Genomic DNA, 20,084 nt, shown 5'->3' with positions numbered 1-20,084 from the left:
ACATAATAATCACAAAATTATTTCTAAATTCAAAGCTATTTATAATATTGAATATATAAAATGGTCTATGGACTAACGATGAGCTATTAACTATTATAAGCAATGAACAAATAAGTTTTCTTGATATTTTGTTATTTTTTATATCATACATGTCGTTCATACAAAACTGAAACCCTTTAAAATTCAGTAATGTACACCTTTGAAGGTCTTCGCCTTAGGCGAGTGCTTCGGCAATGCAGCAGACGAGTTGTGCATGCATCGTTCTGGCATGCATTATGTTACACTGGGGAGTCCAGGGAAGGCAGAGCCCCCTACCCTGTCAAGTAAGGACTCTACATCCCTAAATTAAGGTTGTTTGAAGAGAAAGATAAATTAGGATAAATCCCTGTTGAAGTATCTTTGCTCAGCTTTTCTTATGCAACGAGCCGTAGAAACATCGTGTGGGAATCTGCACTTTCAACTAGATGTCATTAATTTTTATAATTCTGTGATCATCTTATCATTTTGTGGGTAATAGAGCTATAAGCAAAACCAGGCAAAGGACAAAGTATATCCTGCAAATTTCCTATAGAAACTTTACTTAGTTAGCCAAACCTATAATATAGAAAACGCTATTTTATACATTTTGTGGTAGAAAATGAGAGAGTGGTTAATGCCAGACTAAGCAAAAACTAACAAACAAACTAACAAACACAAAATAATACGTATTTTTGTGATTTAAGATGGAAAAATATTATAGTGAACAGTTTCAATATAACTTAGATGATATATGCAGCATAATTTTGTCAGTAAGATTACAGCTAAGTTTAGGTCATAAACATTTCCTAAAGGACAAAGTCCTTGTAATCTTACAGATTTTATCAATCTGTTTTACCAACACTGACATGTAAATACGAACACCTCTCTCTCTCTCTCTCTCTCTCTCTCTCTCTCTCTCTCTCTCTCTCTCTCTCTCTTTATGACAATTAAGGAACTTATCATAAGTCACCTTTATGGCTTATTAACTTCCCGCATCATGAAGGACAAAAGGAAAAAATTATTATTATTCTTTTTTTTTTTTTTTTTTTTTTTTTTCTCTATCACAGTCCTCCAATTCGACTGGGTGGTATTTATAGTGTGGGGTTCCGGGTTGCCTCCTGCCTCCTTAGGAGTCCATCACTTTTCTTACTATGTGCGCCGTTTCTAGGATCACACTCTTCTACATGAGTCTTGGAGCTACTTCAGCCTCTAGTTTTTCTATATTCCTTTTCAGGAATCTTGAGATCGTGCCTAGTGTTCCTATGATTATGGGTACAATTTCCACTGGCATATCCCACATCCTTCTTATTTATTATTATTATTATTATTATTATTATTATTATTATTATTATTATTATTATTATTATTATTATTATTATTATTATTTTGGAAAAGTACCCTCTTTGAGACATACTTCTTTAAGGCGAATATCACTATCTATACCGCTGAGCTTATATTGTGCCTTTTCAACTTGGTGTGTGTTTCTCCGTTTCAGCAGGTAAATTATTAAGCAGCTGGCTGAAGTTCATTTATTAGCCTGACGTTTCGGTAGTTTACACTACCCTTTACAAAGGGTGAATGGCACCATGAATACATAAAGAGGTTATTTATACTCGAAAATGGGTCGGCAAAGATAGTGAGACAATTTTTGATTGGTTGATCATGGTCAGGGAGCTCTCCTATTGACTGCAAGTCTGGCTGAGCATCTTCAGCAGGATCTCAAAGCCTCCCCTGTACTAAGATACACAGACAACGCCTTCATCAGCAATGCCGACAAGGAAGAGCTAAAGACACTTTGTCACACAATTGAAGAAGAACTAGTACTCTGCTTCATGTATCAGAGAATTGATGATTATACCATCCAATTCTTGGCTTCATGTGTTACCAGTGCTCACTATGGTTTCCAGACTACGGTCACAGAAAACCAACCAACTTTTAAAACATTGGATATAATTACCTATGTCAGCTATGTCCTCTTCCACTGCTCGTCTTGGAGTGCCACTCCGTTGCTCAGACACTACATGAAAATGAGTATTCTTGGCATCAAGCTACATGAAGGAGCTGTATGTCAACACCGCACTAGGGAACATGGCAAAGCACCCCTAACCCCATCAGATCATGAGAGATGTAACAATCTTCGACGATGGCATGAACAACCGCTGCCTCCACTACAAGGAGGCCCTTACCATTCTCTGGTGGAAACCCACACGTAACATGTTCTCTAGAGACCCCTTGCTTCCAACTACCATCAGGAAAACAATGGCATGACCCTGAGATAACGCAATAGCCGCTCTCCTCCTCAAGCAGCAAACCCAGCCAGCAGAGCCCCCAGCACCAGATCAATTAGTGCCTCTGCCACTCAGCCTGATTCACAGCCAACAGGAGAGCTCCCTGACCAACATCATTGCATTTAACCTCAATCAAGCCATAAGTCTGGCAGGATCTGTAGTGCTTTACCAACATGAATCATGATAAGACAATGATACTATATCTGTAAAGGGTTTGGTAGACTTAAGAACATAGCTTTTAGAAGACTAGTATTAGGAGTCACAGATCAGGATAAGGTGAGAAATGATATTCGTAAATGCGATAACAACGAAAGGAGATTGAGGTAGCCTGAATATGTTCTTCGTACCACCGTAGGGAGAATACAGCAATATGTGAAAAAAATCAGAGGTAAAACTAGATGATTAGAACTATGATAGAACTATGACAAGGGAGGCTGGAGAAAAGTGGAGGTCTGAAGATGGAGAGTGCTGCACAGAAAAGATATGTCAGAATTTGTGAATGCTGTGTCCAAAATTTCTTCCTTTTCGATGTGCTACCTTAGTATGTAGAATATGGTTATGACAAACTAGTCATTTTTCTGATATGACAATATGGGAAATTAGTTTCCCATATATAGAGAATTTAAACTTTATTTATGATACCCACTGTATGGTGTATAGTTTACAATTATTCTTAAAGCGCTGTTTGACAAGAAAACAAAAAATAAATGAAGATAAGTATTCAAAACTCATTCTTTTGAAGAAAAGATAATGAGCTTAGTTTTTCGTCTTTTATGCATATAAGAAATCATATCGAAGATTTTTTTGGACATTCCGACTGCATTTGTCATCAGATAAAAGGAAATAATCAACATGACTTTCTAACCATTAGCTCAATAAATGTACTATCAATAAACAATAAACCATTGCTTATCTATTTCTTATCCAGCTTAGGATCTATCTAGAATATGGTAGTCTGCTAGTCAAAGTTTCTAAATGTACATAAAACTCGGCTAAAATTCTTGCCTGTCTTGCTCGAAAGGCCAGTCTACAACTCTTTACCGAAAGCTTGTTGTATTAGTGTATAGTTCCCATTCAAGATTTCTAGGACAGATAAGATGTTGGGCATTTCTAGGAGCAGACAGATTCTTCATTATTCAACAGGTTTTGTTGAGAAATACTAAGGATTTCTAAGATACATGAGAAGTATAATTGTATTAATGCTAAAAGTCATTAGTTACTGTAGTTCACCTTTATTTCAAATATAGTGTCAGCTAATTGGGAAGACCAATGTCTTTTTCTTTATTTCCGATTAGTTACTTGCTTAGTAAAGCATAAAGCAAAGGAAGTCAAAGCGATTTTCCTTCCTGGGAAGTAAAATTTTGTAATTTCATAGCTTCTGTCTATACTATATAAATAATTAGGAACCTAAATCTTATAAACGAATTAGAAAAGTAGTCTAAACTTTTTGGATTAAATGAAAAGAAAAAAATCGAATGCAGTGTTTAATCAAACAAAAAAGCCATTTCACCAACAAAACTCTCAAAATATCATTTATAATCGAGAAAATCAAAAGTGAGTTACTGGCAAGAGCCGTTGATACACTTTCCACCACTCCTGCAGGCGGATCCTTCTGCAGCAGGTCTTCCACTGGACTGTGTGTAGGTCCAGATTTTGTAGCCTTCCTTCACTTGCCACTGACATTCCAGCTGCACACAAAGCGAATCTTCATCAGCAGACTTTGAGGCATAAGCATCACTTTTACCTGTGATTTTCTGACACTGTTGGTCCATAGTGATCAGGTCTCCAGGTAACTGAGAGGAAAGAGCGATGTTGCTTCCTACTTCAAGGCTCGACAGGCACTCACCATCAGTCGTCAACATGTAGTCCTTCATGAGTTGTTGTGAGCAAGAAGAGAAGAAGACTTTATTGGGACTTCCAGACACATAGCTCATGATGTAGCCATCATCCCATGAACAAGCCTCAACTCCATCCGACCCATCATGAGGAGAACCGAGATTATGGGCAACCTCATGAGCAGCTGTCATGACACCCACATAGTTTGCTTCCTGGTCTTCACCAATAGCTGCCTTGAAATTCCTTTTGTTGTAAGTACTCACCACACAGGCTGCTCCTCTCCATGCAATACCAGCTAATCCTCCCTGAATGACACTGTTTTCAACATCAGCCATATCTTTTCCTGTCATTAAGTAGGCCAGGTCATAATTGGGGAACTTGGTATTCTTTGTGAACAACCAGTCACTGAAGGAACCTAGAGTGTTTTCTCCATGGATGTAATCGCCCATCAGAATGTTGTCATTGATGAAAGTTTCGTATTGTGAACGCCTAAGTATCAAGGCACCAGCAAGAACCAAGTTAATCGAAGGGTCTGCGAATGTGGCAAATCTTTGGTTGACCGCATTCCAAAATACTGACAAATACTGCCTTACCCTTGTATTAGATTTAAATTTAGAGGCCAATGTGCTATCTACGACAACATAGATCTCAGGATTAACACTGACTATTTCTCTATTGGTATTTTTAGAGGAAACCTGACCTTTGAGAACTCCTTCTGGTACTTGGACATAGTCATGGGTCATTTGTTCAGGAATTGGTGAATATTGCCTGATGGCTGTATGAGTTCCATCAGCTTCAATATGTAAAGATAGAGTTGGTGTTATGAATCCTTCTACTTTATCACCATCAACTAATACAACAGATCCAGTACCAGTATCATGATAAAGATCGGATATGCTTTCTTCATATTCTTCCTCAACATCTACAACAGTGAAAACGCCATCTTCATCAACAGCTGCCGTCTGAAGTTTGAAGTCGACACTGAGAGGCGAAGGGGCTGAGGTGAGACTCAATTTGTGTACCTCACCAAAGGCTTCTACCTCCACGAGGAGAGGGTCGAGAGGGGACCGGCTACGTCCCAAGCGAACAGTAGCTGGAGCAGTCTCCGTTGTGGCCTTTGGACTGACCACTAAGGCCTGGGTAGAGCCTGCTAGGAGAGCCAAGAGGAAGCTCAGTTGGAACTTCATGGTGGATGCCAGAAGCTGAGTGACAGGGATATCCAGTGAAGTATTTTTATAGGGTGACCCCTCTATAGGAACACTTGCGATCATTTTCTGTAATTATTTATTTGGCTTTAGAGATAACTGCATAACGAATTCAAAACTGAAATATTTAATTTGCATATATTATGCAACTGATGTTAGAGTTTGAAATTTATATAGTTTTATTGATGGTATTTCCCTTTATTTCAAATCCCAGTTATATTAGTACAGAACAGTTTGTATTTAGTGTAGATACTGCTATAGTATGACATTTCATAGTTGATTTCCATTTATATGGAATAAGGCAGTAACAATAGCTAGTGAGTATTCTAGAATTACTGAATTAGTCCTAATAAATCTAGGGACAGGCTCTAGTCTTAAAAAACTGCAAGTTGATTTGGCGTAACCTTGTTTTTTAGTTTAATATTTCTAAAGTATCACAACCTTTTCTTTTTAAAGTACAGCATACAGGACAGATGGAAACATCAGACCCATGTTCACGGGAACTCAACTGGAGATGTACATTTAGGAACAATATATTTCTGTTTTTAGATTCCGCTAGAAATTGTTGAAGTTATTTAAACTCAACGAAGAAGAGTAAATAGATTAGATTAAACACTACATATTAATAATCGTCACGCATATACTGGACAGATATACATTTCTTGACACAGCTGTACCATAACTCTAATCAAGGTACATCGCATCGACAAAAATCTTACAACAGCTGATTCTGCGGTCTTGTCTTGCTTACCCGAATCGTCAAATATTTTCGTTTCAAGCTGCAGTGACAGACGTGGGTCTTGGGAATTATTGAGCCCTATAGTTGTAATTTTCATATTTACTATTTAATATACATACAGGATAATTATATATAATATATATATTTATATATATATATATATATATATATGAATATATTTCTATATATATATATATATATATATATATATATATATATATATATATAAAGTGTGTGTGTGTATCCGAAAGCTAATCATCTTAGCCCACTTGCATAATAAAAGTTTTACTTGTTGAACTTTTAAATCATTTGGAAAAGAAAAAAAAAACAACTGCAGTACTATCTTTAGAATTCTTCTGTCTGTGAATATCGTGACTTTAAAATTCCTACCGGACTGTGAAATTTGTAACGTCCATTACATTATTTTTAAAGCAAGGCTGCAATCACTGATCAGTTGCAGTCCTTTGAAAACAATAGATAGGCAAATATACTCGTATAATAAAATGAATAAGCAAATAAACGTATTGCCGAATAAATGATAAAACACTCAAGTAGAACTTTCCTATTTGGTGGTCATGAAGTTTTTCTTTTTCTTCTCTCTTTCTTTATTCTTTTTCTTTATTTTATTATTTCCGTAGTCTTACAGAAGCCCTAGGTTCTGGCCGTGAAATTCGTAAGATAGGATTTGAAACTGGTTACGTTTTTTACTGTATTAATCACAAGAAGCTTGTTTTTTTCGAAATTAGGTGAGAGTTTCTTTATATTTTTATTGAATTTTTAAATAAAAGATTGCAAATGGTTGTTGATGTGAATTACAATGACTATAGTAGTGTAGTCAGTTGTTACCCAGGGTAATGTCCGTAGCCCATTGCTGCTTCTTATATAATTTACATATGTGGTTTGTCCTTGAAAATGAGCATTTTTTTATGCAAGTAGTGATACTCTCTTTACATTTATCCCGTCTCCTCTATGCTTAATCTCTTAACAGAGCTTTAGCTAAAGTGAATGTATGGTGCAAATCATGAGGGATAAAACTGAAGCCTAACACACTCGATCTATGATTGCTAGCATGTCTAGGGTGTTCATCCATCCCTTCCCCTCGCCCCCCGCCCCCTAATCCACTAAATATCTTCATTGATAGTGTTTCTTTCATTGCATGCAACTCCTTTGAAATTCGCTTATGAGAAATATGTCCTGGATATCACTCCTTCAGTTGAACAATAATCAATTATGCTGAGAAAGTCTTCCGAGAATTTTAGATATCATTCTATCCTGAGGAAACGCTTTAATTTTTTTCTTGTTTTAAATACTCCCATGTTCCTTCTTCATCAGCTGACTTGTATCTTAAACTGCTCGATAAAAATTTTATTTCTATTAAATTTCTCGTCCCTGAATTTGATATCATTATCCAGGACCGTCGTTCAACCAGCTCAAGTAATTTCAAAAATGATTCCAATCATCCTTTGCATTCACATCATTCCGACCTATACCATCTACTGCTCAGTACTATATATACAATTAATTCTTTTATTTTGTGAGATTCAGTACTATACAGTTTTCTAAAAGTTTTCTAAAAGTTCTACTCCTGTTGGGATCAAAATGTACAATGATCTTCCTACATCCTTTAGGCGAATCGTTTATATTTCAGAAATTCAAATTGGTGCCACTACTTTTCTGTTCAGCCGGCTGAAATGAGTCTCGCTTTTCTTTTATTTCTCTTATCAATTTCACTTTGTTATTTATTTTAGCGTTTCCTATGTCCTACTTTTTTTAATCTCCCTTTCATAGTTTATTCATTACTTCGCAGCTTCCTATTCCGTACTGGACTGCTTTCCCTATCGAGACCCTTAGGCTAGTAGGGATAAAGGTTGGCTTACAATAATAACAATAATGATAATTGGTCCTAACCAATAAACTCGGGCTAAGATTTGGTTCTCACAATCGTCTGTCCATCTGTCCATGTACGTCTGTCATTATATGTCTGTCACACTTACCTTGTCATAAAAAAATACATAACCGAGGGGATTTCACTCAAACATGGAATAAAGGCAGACCAACTTACATTGATGTGCATGAAGGGAGATCGTCTGTCTCGTCATCTTGTCCGGTCATCTGTGAGTGTTTTCCACTTTATTTTTAGTCTGATGAGACGCGCGACAATGAAACTTCGTAGACGACTGACCAAACAAATTTAGAGAGAGAAAACTGTTGCAGCTACCAAACTTTGCAAGTGCGCTAATGGTATCGTCCACAATATTACATCACTTGGAATGCTGTTAAAATAATTGGGAACTTGATGAACTGTAACTCCTTTAAGGAAGTGAAGCTTTCCTACTGAATAAGAATAGGAGAAAAAGATGGACGCCGATAAATTGCTTATTTGTTTGTAAGTAAGAATAATAAAAAATTTAGCAATGAAATGAAAAGTCATGGTAAAAACGTAATCATAAGTGAGAGATAGACCAGAGGTGGTTTGGTCACAGGAGGATGGTACTCTGGGAGTAGGATGTGTTGATGTGCTGCTGATGCGCTTACTGTAGGCTGATGATAGGAAAGTTTTATAAGCAAAAGTCTCATTCTCAGTTAAGTAGTTAATTGATGATTGTGAAAGTGAAGCATGTCTTGTCTCTCTTTGGGGCCACCCTTGACCAGAAGAAATATCCTATTGCTAGCCCATACATACAAATGAAAACTTTTTAAGTGTCTCCATTAAGGTCGGTTCCCAGAGAAGCGAGGTACAGTCGTGACTAAAAGTAACGTACTCCGGAAAGAAATAGTATGTCAAAAATGTTTTGCTACTTATTTCATTTTGTTTCTGCTACTCTTGGTTGCACTTGTTGACAACCACTGGTGGTTTCATATCTGACAAGTTGAATATTTCTTTCAAACAAAAAAAAAAGGATCCTGTAGAAGTCACAAAGAAATTTAAAAAAAAAACTAATTACTATTTTGAACTATGAAAGAAAATATGTTGAAAGCTGTTTAGAAATTATATTTCGAATTTAAGGAAAAAAATCAATTCCAACGTTAATTCGGTAATTACTGTGTTAAAAATTTTATTTGCAGAAAATATTAAATGTCTCTTTAAATCTACTTGCGACGCAGGATGATTACCGGGAAATTATGGGTTCGAATTAGCAACAGTTATTCAATTAAGTAGTTAGAATTCTCAATGGAAATTAAAAGATTCGAATGGAAATGGTTCTGTTAATAGTAAGTTTACAAAATTATATGGCTTGACATTTTCTACTTAATAAGTTTTGGCGAGGAGCTTCGGGTAGTCTAAATATACACATATGTATTTATATATTTGCCAGTCAATAGGGTCAAATGCATATTATGGATACGAACGCATACATGCACAGAAAATCACATTTTTCATCCAGTTTCTTTTGACACTACAACAAAGAAAGGTTCTTGGGCGAACTATACAAAAGAGAAGGATAGTCTCATGGATTATGTTTTGACAAATGTAATGGCAGAAGAGAGGCAAAGTTGAATTAAGCAACAGTTCAGAGGAATGATATACATCTTGAACTGGTTGAACAAATGCCATTTTGGAACTGAAGAAAGGGACACCCCTGAGAGATGATGGATTTGCCTGTAAGATGCTGTTATGTTGCTGTATGGTTGTGAGTGTAATCATGTTGAGTGACTGACCAGGGTGTATAAGGTCAGCCTTTAAAAGGAAAAGACCCAGAGAAATGTTAGAAAGGTGACTGAAAATACCCTAAAAATCAATGTGAAAGAGTACCATAAGGTTTCGATCGTAGAAGTAAGGCAAAGATAATCAGTTAAAATTATGGTGTAAACTAGAGGGAAAAGTGTTACAGAATTATTTCCGAGACGTTAAGATAGAAGTGATAGCGGTGAAAGTATTGGGTACAATCTGTATTCTCATTTTCCACTTCTTATTTGTAATAGTATCCTTTTACACATTTGTATTGATGAAAAGAAATTAAAAATAAAATATATAGGTTGATAGCAAAAAAAATTAATTCAAAACCACATAACACTCGTGTTAAAAATAAACCTTAAAATAACTTGATTTCAGAAGACTGACAAAAATCAGCAATGTACACACAGCAGGTGAGTACCAATAGAAAAGTGGATGTTTGCACATAAATTTCGATAATTGTTGAAAATTAGGTTATACTATAAGTACTTTTTATGGCAATACGAATGATTACCGAAAATCGCAAGTGTTTCTGTGAGGGGGTCACCATATAAAAGATCTCCACTGGAAATCCTGTCACTCAGCTTCTGGCGTCCACAATGAAGTTCCAACTGAGCTTCCTCTTGGCTCTCCTAGCAGGCTCTACCCAGGCCTTAGTGGTCAGTCCAAAGGCCACAACGGAGACTGCTCCAGCTACTGTTCGCTTGGGACGTAGCCGTCCCCTCTCGACCCTCTCCTCGTGGAGGTAGAAGCCTTTGGTGAGGTGCACAAACTGAGTCTCACCTCAGCCCCTTCGCCTCTCAGTGTCGACTTCAAACTTCAGACGGCAGCTGTTGATGAAGATGGAGTTTTCACTGTTGTAGATGTTGAGGAAGAAGAAGAAGAAAGCGTCTCTGACCTTTATCATGATACTGATACTGGATCTGTTGTATTAGTTGATGGTGATAAAGTAGAAGGATTCATAACACCAACTCTCTCTTTACATATTGAAGCTGATGGAACTCATACAGCCATCAGGCAATATTCACCAATTCCTGAACAAATGACCCATGACTATGTCCAAGTACCAGAAGGAGTTCTCAAAGGTCAGGTTTCCTCTAAAAATACCAATAGAGAAATAGTCAGTGTTAATCCTGAGATCTATGTTGTCGTAGATAGCACATTGGCCTCTAAATTTAAATCTAATACAAGGGTAAGGCAGTATTTGTCAGTATTTTGGAATGCAGTCAACCAAAGATTTGCCACATTCGCAGACCCTTCGATTAACTTGGTTCTTGCCGGTGCCTTGATACTTAGGCGTTCACAATACGAAACTTTCATCAATGACAACATTCTGATGGGCGATTATATCCATGGAGAAAACACTCTAAATTCCTTCAGTGACTGGTTGTTCACAAAGAATACCAAGTTCCCCAATTATGACCTGGCCTACTTAATGACAGGAAAAGATATGGCTGATGTTGAAAACAGTGTCATTCAGGGAGGATTAGCTGGTATTGCATGGAGAGGAGCAGCCTGTGTGGTGAGTACTTACAACAAAAGGAATTTCAAGGCAGCCATGGGTGAAGACCAGGAAGCAAACTATGTGGGTGTCATGACAGCTGCTCATGAGGTTGCCCATAATCTCGGTTCTCCTCATGATGGGTCGGATGGAGCTGAGGCTTGTTCATGGGATGATGGCTACATCATGAGCTATGTGTCTGGAAGTCCCAATAAAGTCTTCTTCTCTTCTTGCTCACAACAACTCATGAAGGACTACATGTCGACGACTGATGGTGAGTGCCTGTCGAGCCTTGCAGTAGGAAGCAACATCGCTCTTTCCTCTCAGTTACCTGGAGACCTGATCACTATGGACCAACAGTGTCAGAAAATCACAGGTAAAAGTGATGCTTATGCCTCAAAGTCTGCTGATGAAGATTCGCTTTGTGTGCAGCTGCAATGTCAGTGGCAAGTGAAGGAAGGCTACAAAATCTGGACCTACACACAGTCCAGCGGAAGACCTGCTGCAGAAGGATCCGCCTGTAGGAGTGGTGGAAAGTGTATCAACGGCTCTTGCCAGTAACTCACTTTTGACCAAACCAGTTAGAACCGATATTTGCTGAATTTTGTTGGTGTAATGCCTTTTTTGTTTGATTAAATACTGCATTGAAATTCTTTCTTTGATTTTTCCTATAAATCTAGACTACTTCTCTTGTATCTTTTTTTTTTTTTTACGATGCCAGCGATCTTTAAATTGATAATTTAGTGTTTCCCCCTCACTGTTATTTCTGCTAAGTAAATGAGATTTTTACACAAAATAAATTGTTATTTCCCAAAGAGGAAAAAGACAACGAAATTCTTTGCTATATGAGTTACTAATCTATGTATTAACCATCGAAAAGATATTGAACTTATCAGTTAGTTGACTCATTAGTTCAAATAATAATAGGATCATAGCAACTAATATGATTTTTTTAGCAGTACAACGGTCATTCTTGTCATTGATCTCAGACATTTTTAACCATTTTACAACCGAACCTGCTGTATTATGAATAATGCGTATCACTTCCAACGAAAATAGTCCTCTTAAAAATGCTTGATATCTTACGTGACAATTTAACTCTAGTCAATTCCTGATTTGAAAATGTGAGCAAATTAGAGTTTTCATAGTTATTGAACTTAAAGTTTACACTGAGATTAGGCTCATTTTGTTGTGCACATTTACTGACTATCATTTAATTGCTCGTTGACCAGAAAATAATGAATAGATATATAAAAGGAAGTAGTAGAAACTGACTTTTTCGAAAAGTTGTGATAACGATCGTTCCTTTCCATGTATCATAGCAATCATGTGGAACATAATATGCTACTGGTGAATGCTACTCATTTTGTGGGATGTCAGATTCCTTGTCATGATGAGATGTCCGACTTCACAGTTCCCAGTAATGAAGGACTTCTTTCGACTGAAGAAATAATGAAAAGCTCTTCTCGGTAATGTTATGGAAGCTGGCATTCTTGTGTTTCAAAAGAGACTGTATGTCAGCCTAAAGTTAAGATTCTCCTTGACAACAAGTCGTATACCATACGTGTGTTTTGTATTCTAAGAAAAAGTCTTAAAAGTAAGTGCTTATGGTCTGACAAAGAATTTATTTTATTTATTTATTTATTTATTTTTAATAACGTGAACCTTTAATTTGGGAAGTGAATCTGCGTAAATGAGTTTAGGGAGGAGAGAGTTAGTATATGATTTGAATGCAGAGTACGAGTATCTTGAGGGGTGGAGGATGGTAGATATATAATTTGGACATTTGTTTTGTACGGGGCTTCAGTTTTATGAATACGAGATTTTATGAATAAGAGGAGTAGCTGGAAGTTTGTCTGACCACTTTATACTTGGGTTAAGGAGAAGCAAGAAAGAAGTGTTTAAACGACTGATAAAGCATCTTAAGAATGTGTGCTTAATATAATGAGAAAAATAAGTAAGGCTTGCATACAAGAATACCACGAACAAAAAAATGGTTCCGTATTAAAGATACAGAAATGGAAGAACGTGGAAAGTTTGAAAGAATCAAAGATGCTGTTGACTGCTGAAGGAGGAAGTTCTCATTCTTTATAAATACGTAGGTTATTGCCTCCAACGTAATGCGATGCAAAACACCTCTGTGAAACTCCGCTTCTCACGTCTTTCCCTTGCATTAATTTCCATTTCCAAACCTCCACTCACCACTAGCTCCGCTTCATAGTTCCCATTCATTTAAGCCAGAGGATTCCACCCTTTCTGGTGCCCTTGGGACCCCAGATGACATTTTCACTTACTATTCTGCAAGCCTTCTCCGTTTGATCTTCATCCTTATCTCATGTAAGTGAATTTCTATATCATTTCAACTTTAGGAAATTCCCTTAAGGTATCATTTTTCAAGGTAACAAAGTCTTTTATGTATCCACAGTACCACTGCCATACCATGATTCGTTCCTGCGAAGCAATATAGATCGTACCAGACTAATGGCTAGTTTAGGATAAAGGCAGTGGAGACGGTTAATGATTGTGAAATAATGTATATGTATTATATAAAATAGAGTGGATCCTCATTAATATATTTTTGGTTTGCTTTAATGGAGTGATATTTCCATGATTCGTTCCTGCGAAGCAATATAGATCGTACCAGACGAATGGCTAGTTTAGGATAAAGGCAGTGGAGACGGTTAATGATTGTGAAATAATGGATATGTATTATATAAAATAGAGTGAATCGTCATGAATATATTTTTGGTTTGCTTTAATGGAGTGATATTTCTAGGATTAAAAGATGGATGGGAGTCAGGGGTGAATAATAATAATAATAATAATAATAATAATAATAATAATAATAATAATAATAATAATAATAATAATAATAATAATAATAATAATAATAGAAAGCCTTCGACATGATACCACACACATGGCTAATAGAATGCCTGAAAATATATGGGGCAGAGGAAAACACCATCAGCTTCCTCAAAAATACAATGCGCAACTGGAATACAATACTTACAAGCTCTGGAATAAGACTAGCAGAGGTTAATATCAGGAGAGGGATCTTCCAGGGCGCCTCACTGTCCCCACTACTCTTCATAGTAGCCATGATTCCCATGACAAAAGTACTACAGAAGATGGATGCCGGGTACCAACTCAAGAAAAGAGGCAACAGAATCAACCATCTGATGTTCATGGACATCAAGCTGTATGGTAAGCGCATCAAGGAAATAGATACCCTAATCCAGACTGTAAGGATTGTATCTGGGAACATCAGGATGGAGTTTGGAATAGAAAAATGCGCCTTAGTCAACATACAAAAAGGCAAAGTAACGAGAACTGAAGGGATAACGCTACCAGATGGGAGCAACATCAAACACATAGATGAGACCGGATACAAATACCTGGGAATAATGGAAGGAGGGGAGGATATAAAACACCAAGGATGAAGGACACGATCAGGAAAGAATATATGCAGAGACTCAAGGCGATACTCAAGTCAAAACTCAACGCCGGAAATATGATAAAAGCCATAAACATATGGGCAGTGCCAGTAATCAGATACAGCGCAGGAATAGTGGAATGGACGAAAACAGAACTCCGCAGCATAGATCAGAAAACCAGGAAACATATGACAATACAGAAAGCACTACACCCAAGAGCAAATAGGGACAGACTATACATAACACGAAAGGAAGGAGGGAGAGGACTACTAAGTATAGAGGACTGCGTCAATACCGTGAACAGAGCACTGGGGCAATATCTGAAAACCAGTGAAGACGAGTGGCTAAAGAGTGCATGGGAAGAAGGACTAATAAAAGTAGACGAAGACCCAGAAATATACAGAGACAGGAGAATGACAGACAGAACAGAGGACTGGCACAACAAACCAATGCACGGACAATACATGAGACAGACTAAAGAACTAGCCAGCGATGACACATGGCAATGGCTACAGAGGGGAGAGCTAAAGAAGGAAACTGAAGGAATGATAACAGCGGCACAAGATCAGGCCCTAAGAACCAGATATGTTCAAAGAACGATAGATGGAAATAACATCTCTCCCATATGTAGGAAGTGCAATACGAAAATTGAAACCATAAACCACATAGCAAGCGAATGCCCGGCACTTGCACAGAACCAGTACAAAAAGAGGCATGATTCAGTGGCAAAAGCCCTCCACTGGAGCCTGTGCAAGAAACATCAGCTACCTTGCAGTAATAAGTGGTACGAACACCAACCTGAAGGAGTGATAGAAAACGATCAGGCAAAGATCCTCTGGGACTATGGTATCAGGACGGATAGGGTGATACGTGCAAACAGACCAGACGTGACGTTGATTGACAAAGTCAAGAAGAAAGTATCACTCATTGATGTCGCAATACCATGGGACACCAGAGTTGAAGAGAAAGAGAGGGAAAAAAATGGAGAAGTATCAAGATCTGAAAATAGAAAATAAGAAGGATATGGGATATGCCAGTGGAAATCGTACCCATAATCATCGGAGCACTAGGCACGATCCCAAGATCCCTGAAAAGGAATCTAGAAAAACTAGAGGCTGAAGTAACTCCAGGACTCATGCAGAAGAGTGTGATCCTAGAAACGGCACACATAGTAAGAAAAGTGATGGACTCCTAAGGAGGCAGGATGCAACCCGGAACCCCACACTATAAATACCACCCAGTCGAATTGGAGGACTGTGATAGAGCAAAAAAAAAAAAAAAAATAATAATAATAATAATAATAATAATAATAATAATAATAGTAACAGAATCAACCATCTGATGTTCATGGACGACATCAAGCTGTATGGTAAGAGCATCAAGGAAATAGATACCCTAATCCAGACTGTAAGGATTGTATCTGGGAACATCAGGATGGAGTTTGGAATAGAAAAATGCGCCTTAGTCAACATACAAAAAGGCAAAGTAACCAGAACTGAAGGGATAAAGCTACCAGATGGGAGCAACATCAAACACATAGATGAGACAGGATACAAATACCTGGGAATAATGGAAGGAGGGGATATAAAACACCAAGAGATGAAGGACACGATCAGGAAAGAATATATGCAGAGACTCAAGGCGATACTCAAGTCAAAACTAAACGCCGGAAATATGATAAAAGCCATAAACACATGGGCAGTGCCAGTAATCAGATACAGCGCAGGAATAGTGGAATGGACGAAAACAGAACTCCGCAGCATAGATCAGAAAACCAGGAAACATATGACAATACAGAAAGCAACTACACCCAAAGAGCAAATACGGGACAGACTATACATAACACGAAAGGAAGGAGGGAGAGGACTACTAAGTATAGAGGACTGCGTCAAACATCGAGAACAGAGCACTGGGGCAATATCTGAAAACCAGTGAAGACGAGTGGCTAAAGAGTGCATGGGAAGAAGGACTAATAAAAGTAGACGAAGACCCAGAAATATACAGAGACAGGAGAATGACAGACAGAACAGAGGACTGGCACAACAAACCAATGCACGGACAATACATGAGACAGACTAAAGAACTAGCAGCGATGACACATGGCAATGGCTACAGAGGGGAGAGCTAAAGAAGGAAACTGAAGGAATGATAACAGCGGCACAAGATCAGGCCCTAAGAACCAGATATATTCAGAGAACGATAGACGGAAATAACATCTCTCCCATATGTAGGAAGTGTAATACGAAAAATGAAACCATAAACCACATAGCAAGCGAATGCCCGGCACTTGCACAGAACCAGTACAAAAAGAGGCATGATTCAATGGCAAAAGCCCTCCACTGGAGACTGTGCAAGAAACATCAGCTACCTTGCAGTAATAACATGTGGTACGAACACCAACCTGAAGGAGTGATAGAAAACGATCAGGCAAAGATCCTCTGGGACTATGGTATCAGAACGGATAGGGTGATACGTGCAAACAGACCAGACGTGACGTTGATTGACAAAGTCCAGAAGAAAATATCACTCATTGATGTTGCAATACCATGGGACACCAGAGTTGAAGAAAAAGAGAGGGAAAAAATGGATAAGTATCAAGATCTGAAAATAGAAATAAGAAGGATATGGGATATGCCAGTGGAAATCGTACCCATAATCATAGGAGCACTAGGCACGATCCCAAGATCCCTGAAAAGGAATCTAGAAAAACTAGAGGCTGAAGTAGCTCCAGGACTCATGCAGAAGAGTGTGATCCTAGAAACGGCACACATAGTAAGAAAAGTGATGGACTCCTAAGGAGGCAGGATGCAACCCGGAACCCCACACTATAAATACCACCCAGTCGAATTGGAGGACTGTGATAGAGCAAAAAAAAAAATAATAATAATACATAATAATAATAATAATAATAATAATAATAATAATAATAATAATAATAATAACGACGATGATGATCAGAGGCAACGCTAACAGGATATAAAGATGACTTGTATGAGTCCCTTATCGTCCCTTATCGTCAAAACTTTCTGAGAGAGAGAGAGAGAGAGAGAGAGAGAGAGAGAGAGAGAGAGAGACGAGAGAGAGAGAGAGAGAGAGAGAGAGAGAGAGAGAGAGAGAGAGAGAGTGAGTTTATTCTAAATATGGTAAAATATATTCATAAATGTCCTCACGTGTTGGTAAAATAGAATGATAAAATATAAAAGAATTCGAAAATATTAATGTTTACTTAAGAAAATTGTATATATCACTTCTTTGTCAAGGACTCAAGGTATTCAATGAAAACACCATTATTGGCGCAATATGTACCCATATCTAACCTAAAGTTACATTAAATCAATTCATTTTATACAGATCCTCTTTGTTTTAATGGTACAGTTAGCTATAGATATTTTTTTTAAGGTTTTTGGTTCAGAAATCACAGCTATTAGATTTATATAGCCTACCATCAAAGCAACCTTTCATTTTCTACAATAGAATATATAAAGTAACGTTTTCTGTATTTAATATTTATGCCTAACTAGATTAGAGTTTATGAGTACAGTTGTAGTATTTCTTTTGTGCTATGTACTAGGCTATATGGCTATATGGCTTTATGACAGGTTCACAAAATGACAAATATTACTGAAATATAAGTAAAGGTGGAGAAGAGATGCGAATGCTCTTTGTGATGGTCGCTGCCAGCATAAAATCATATCAAAGTTATATATATAAATATATATATTTTTTTTATATATATATATATATATCTTTGATATATCAATAGAAGGATCCACAGTAATATTCTTGTTTGTCCAGATGAAATATATTTATGGAAATATTTACAAAGATTAAAGCTTTCCTCCTTCCTCCTGTGGACTTGATCACTAACTAAATGAGAGACATGGCATTGGTGAAGAAATCCAAATAAACATAAACAAACAAACTAAATTAAACAAGGTTAAAATATGCAAACAAGTCATTGGGTCGTATTCCTTTCCATAATTCTCTGTGATCTTCGAGGTGGAACAAAGCGCCGGTCTTCTTCCTGAATGGCATCTTGAGGGTTGTTAGCCAAAAAGGTAGTTTGTAGATCAGACTCTGGAACAGGCGAAGGATGGTTATCTACATAATCAGATTGAAGAAGGCTGTACACATTTCTGAAGTTCTTAATTGTGACCCTTTTGCAAATTTCTTCACTCAAAAGCAAATTGTTCATTATTCCAGTATTCCCATCAAAGGTGTTATTTAAAGTGATGAGAGCCCCTTTCCACAATTCTCCTAGTGGTCCTATCCGCACTCTTATATATAACTTTTCTTCCCTTGAAGTAGATGGTATGATCAGAATCCCAAGTGTGCTTGGCAATGGCCCTGTAAACGTTACCCAAACGGTAAGCTGCAATATGTTCACGTTTCCTCTGGTCCAAGGAACGACCGCTTTCACCAATATAGCATTTGTCACAATCTATGCATCCTTAGGATAAACTCCAACATCGGTGTTTGGTTTTCTGCAACTCTTTTTGATAATTTTCTTTTTAAGAGTATTACAGTATTGAAAAACTACGCTATACCTATGCCTTTCTTTTCTAAGATTATTAGACACTTTTTTTCATGTCATGATTATACGGAAGGGGAAGGCATTTAAAATTAGAAGTCGAACAGCGTTCCCTTGGATTATAAAACATTCTTCTGGCTCTAGAAAGACATCTGTCGATAAGAAAAAGACTTGGGGTAACATAACTTTTTGAATCTCGTAGTCAAGAATTCAATCTCCTGGTCAATGAAACTCGAAAAGCTCTAAAAAACAAATTGGTCAGAACGTTGCGTTTGATTTTCTCGTCATGATAGGAATAAAGATGTATATACGTATTTGAGTGAGTACTTTTCCTGAAAACAGAGAATTTAAAAGACTTATTTACATCATCCCGGTGAACAACCAAGTCTAAAAATGGCAGACGCTTATCGCCTTCCCTTTCCACTGTAAACGTGATGGATGGAAGAAAACTATTCAGTTGTAAAAGAAACCAATCAAAACTTTCGGCATCGTCCTTATAAACAATAAAGATATTATCAACATATCTTACCCATGTAAAAGGTTTCAAATCATCCGGAAATTTGTCCACAAAAAGTATTTCAAAAAATTCCATCCAAAAATTAGCTAAAACAGGCCATTCCAGAGTCTGATCTACAAACTACCGTTTTGGCTAACGACCCTCAAGATGTCATTCAGGAAGAACAGCGCTTTGTCCCGACTCAAAGATCACAGAGAATTATGGAAAGGAATACGACCCGATGGTTTGTTTGCATATTTTAACTTTATTTTTCATATTTATTTGTGTGTTTATATGGATTTCTTCACCAGTGCCATGTCTCGTTTAGTTAGTGATCAAGTCCACATGAGGATGGAC

At 37.3% G+C, this 20,084-nt stretch overlaps 2 protein-coding genes across 2 annotated transcripts; one reads left to right on the top strand and one right to left on the bottom strand.

Moving 5' to 3' along the window:
* Window positions 1-3,865: 3,865 nt before the first annotated feature.
* LOC135211341 (A disintegrin and metalloproteinase with thrombospondin motifs like) lies at window positions 3,866-5,329 on the bottom strand. Its single transcript, XM_064244657.1, has one exon. It carries the CDS (start codon window positions 5,327-5,329, stop codon window positions 3,866-3,868), a length of 1,464 nt encoding a protein of 487 aa, XP_064100727.1.
* A 4,831-nt stretch (window positions 5,330-10,160) lies between these two features.
* Window positions 10,161-11,835, top strand: LOC135211340 (A disintegrin and metalloproteinase with thrombospondin motifs like). The gene is made up of 2 exons (XM_064244655.1): window positions 10,161-10,175; window positions 10,478-11,835. The coding sequence occupies exons 1-2, from the start codon at window positions 10,161-10,163 to the stop codon at window positions 11,822-11,824; spliced, it is 1,362 nt and encodes a 453-aa protein (XP_064100725.1). The 3' UTR covers window positions 11,825-11,835.
* Window positions 11,836-20,084: the final 8,249 nt, after the last annotated feature.

Source organism: Macrobrachium nipponense, chromosome 4 (genome assembly GCF_015104395.2).
Source record: "Macrobrachium nipponense isolate FS-2020 chromosome 4, ASM1510439v2, whole genome shotgun sequence".
In the NCBI taxonomy this organism is placed as follows: domain Eukaryota; kingdom Metazoa; phylum Arthropoda; class Malacostraca; order Decapoda; family Palaemonidae; genus Macrobrachium; species Macrobrachium nipponense.
This window is presented reverse-complemented; position numbering and strand designations above follow the sequence as displayed.

What these genes read in the sequence shown, in the direction of transcription:
- LOC135211341 (XM_064244657.1), bottom strand. Translation starts at nt 5,329, where the DNA reads ATGAAGTTCCAACTGAGCTTCCTCTTGGCTCTCCTAGCAGGCTCTACC.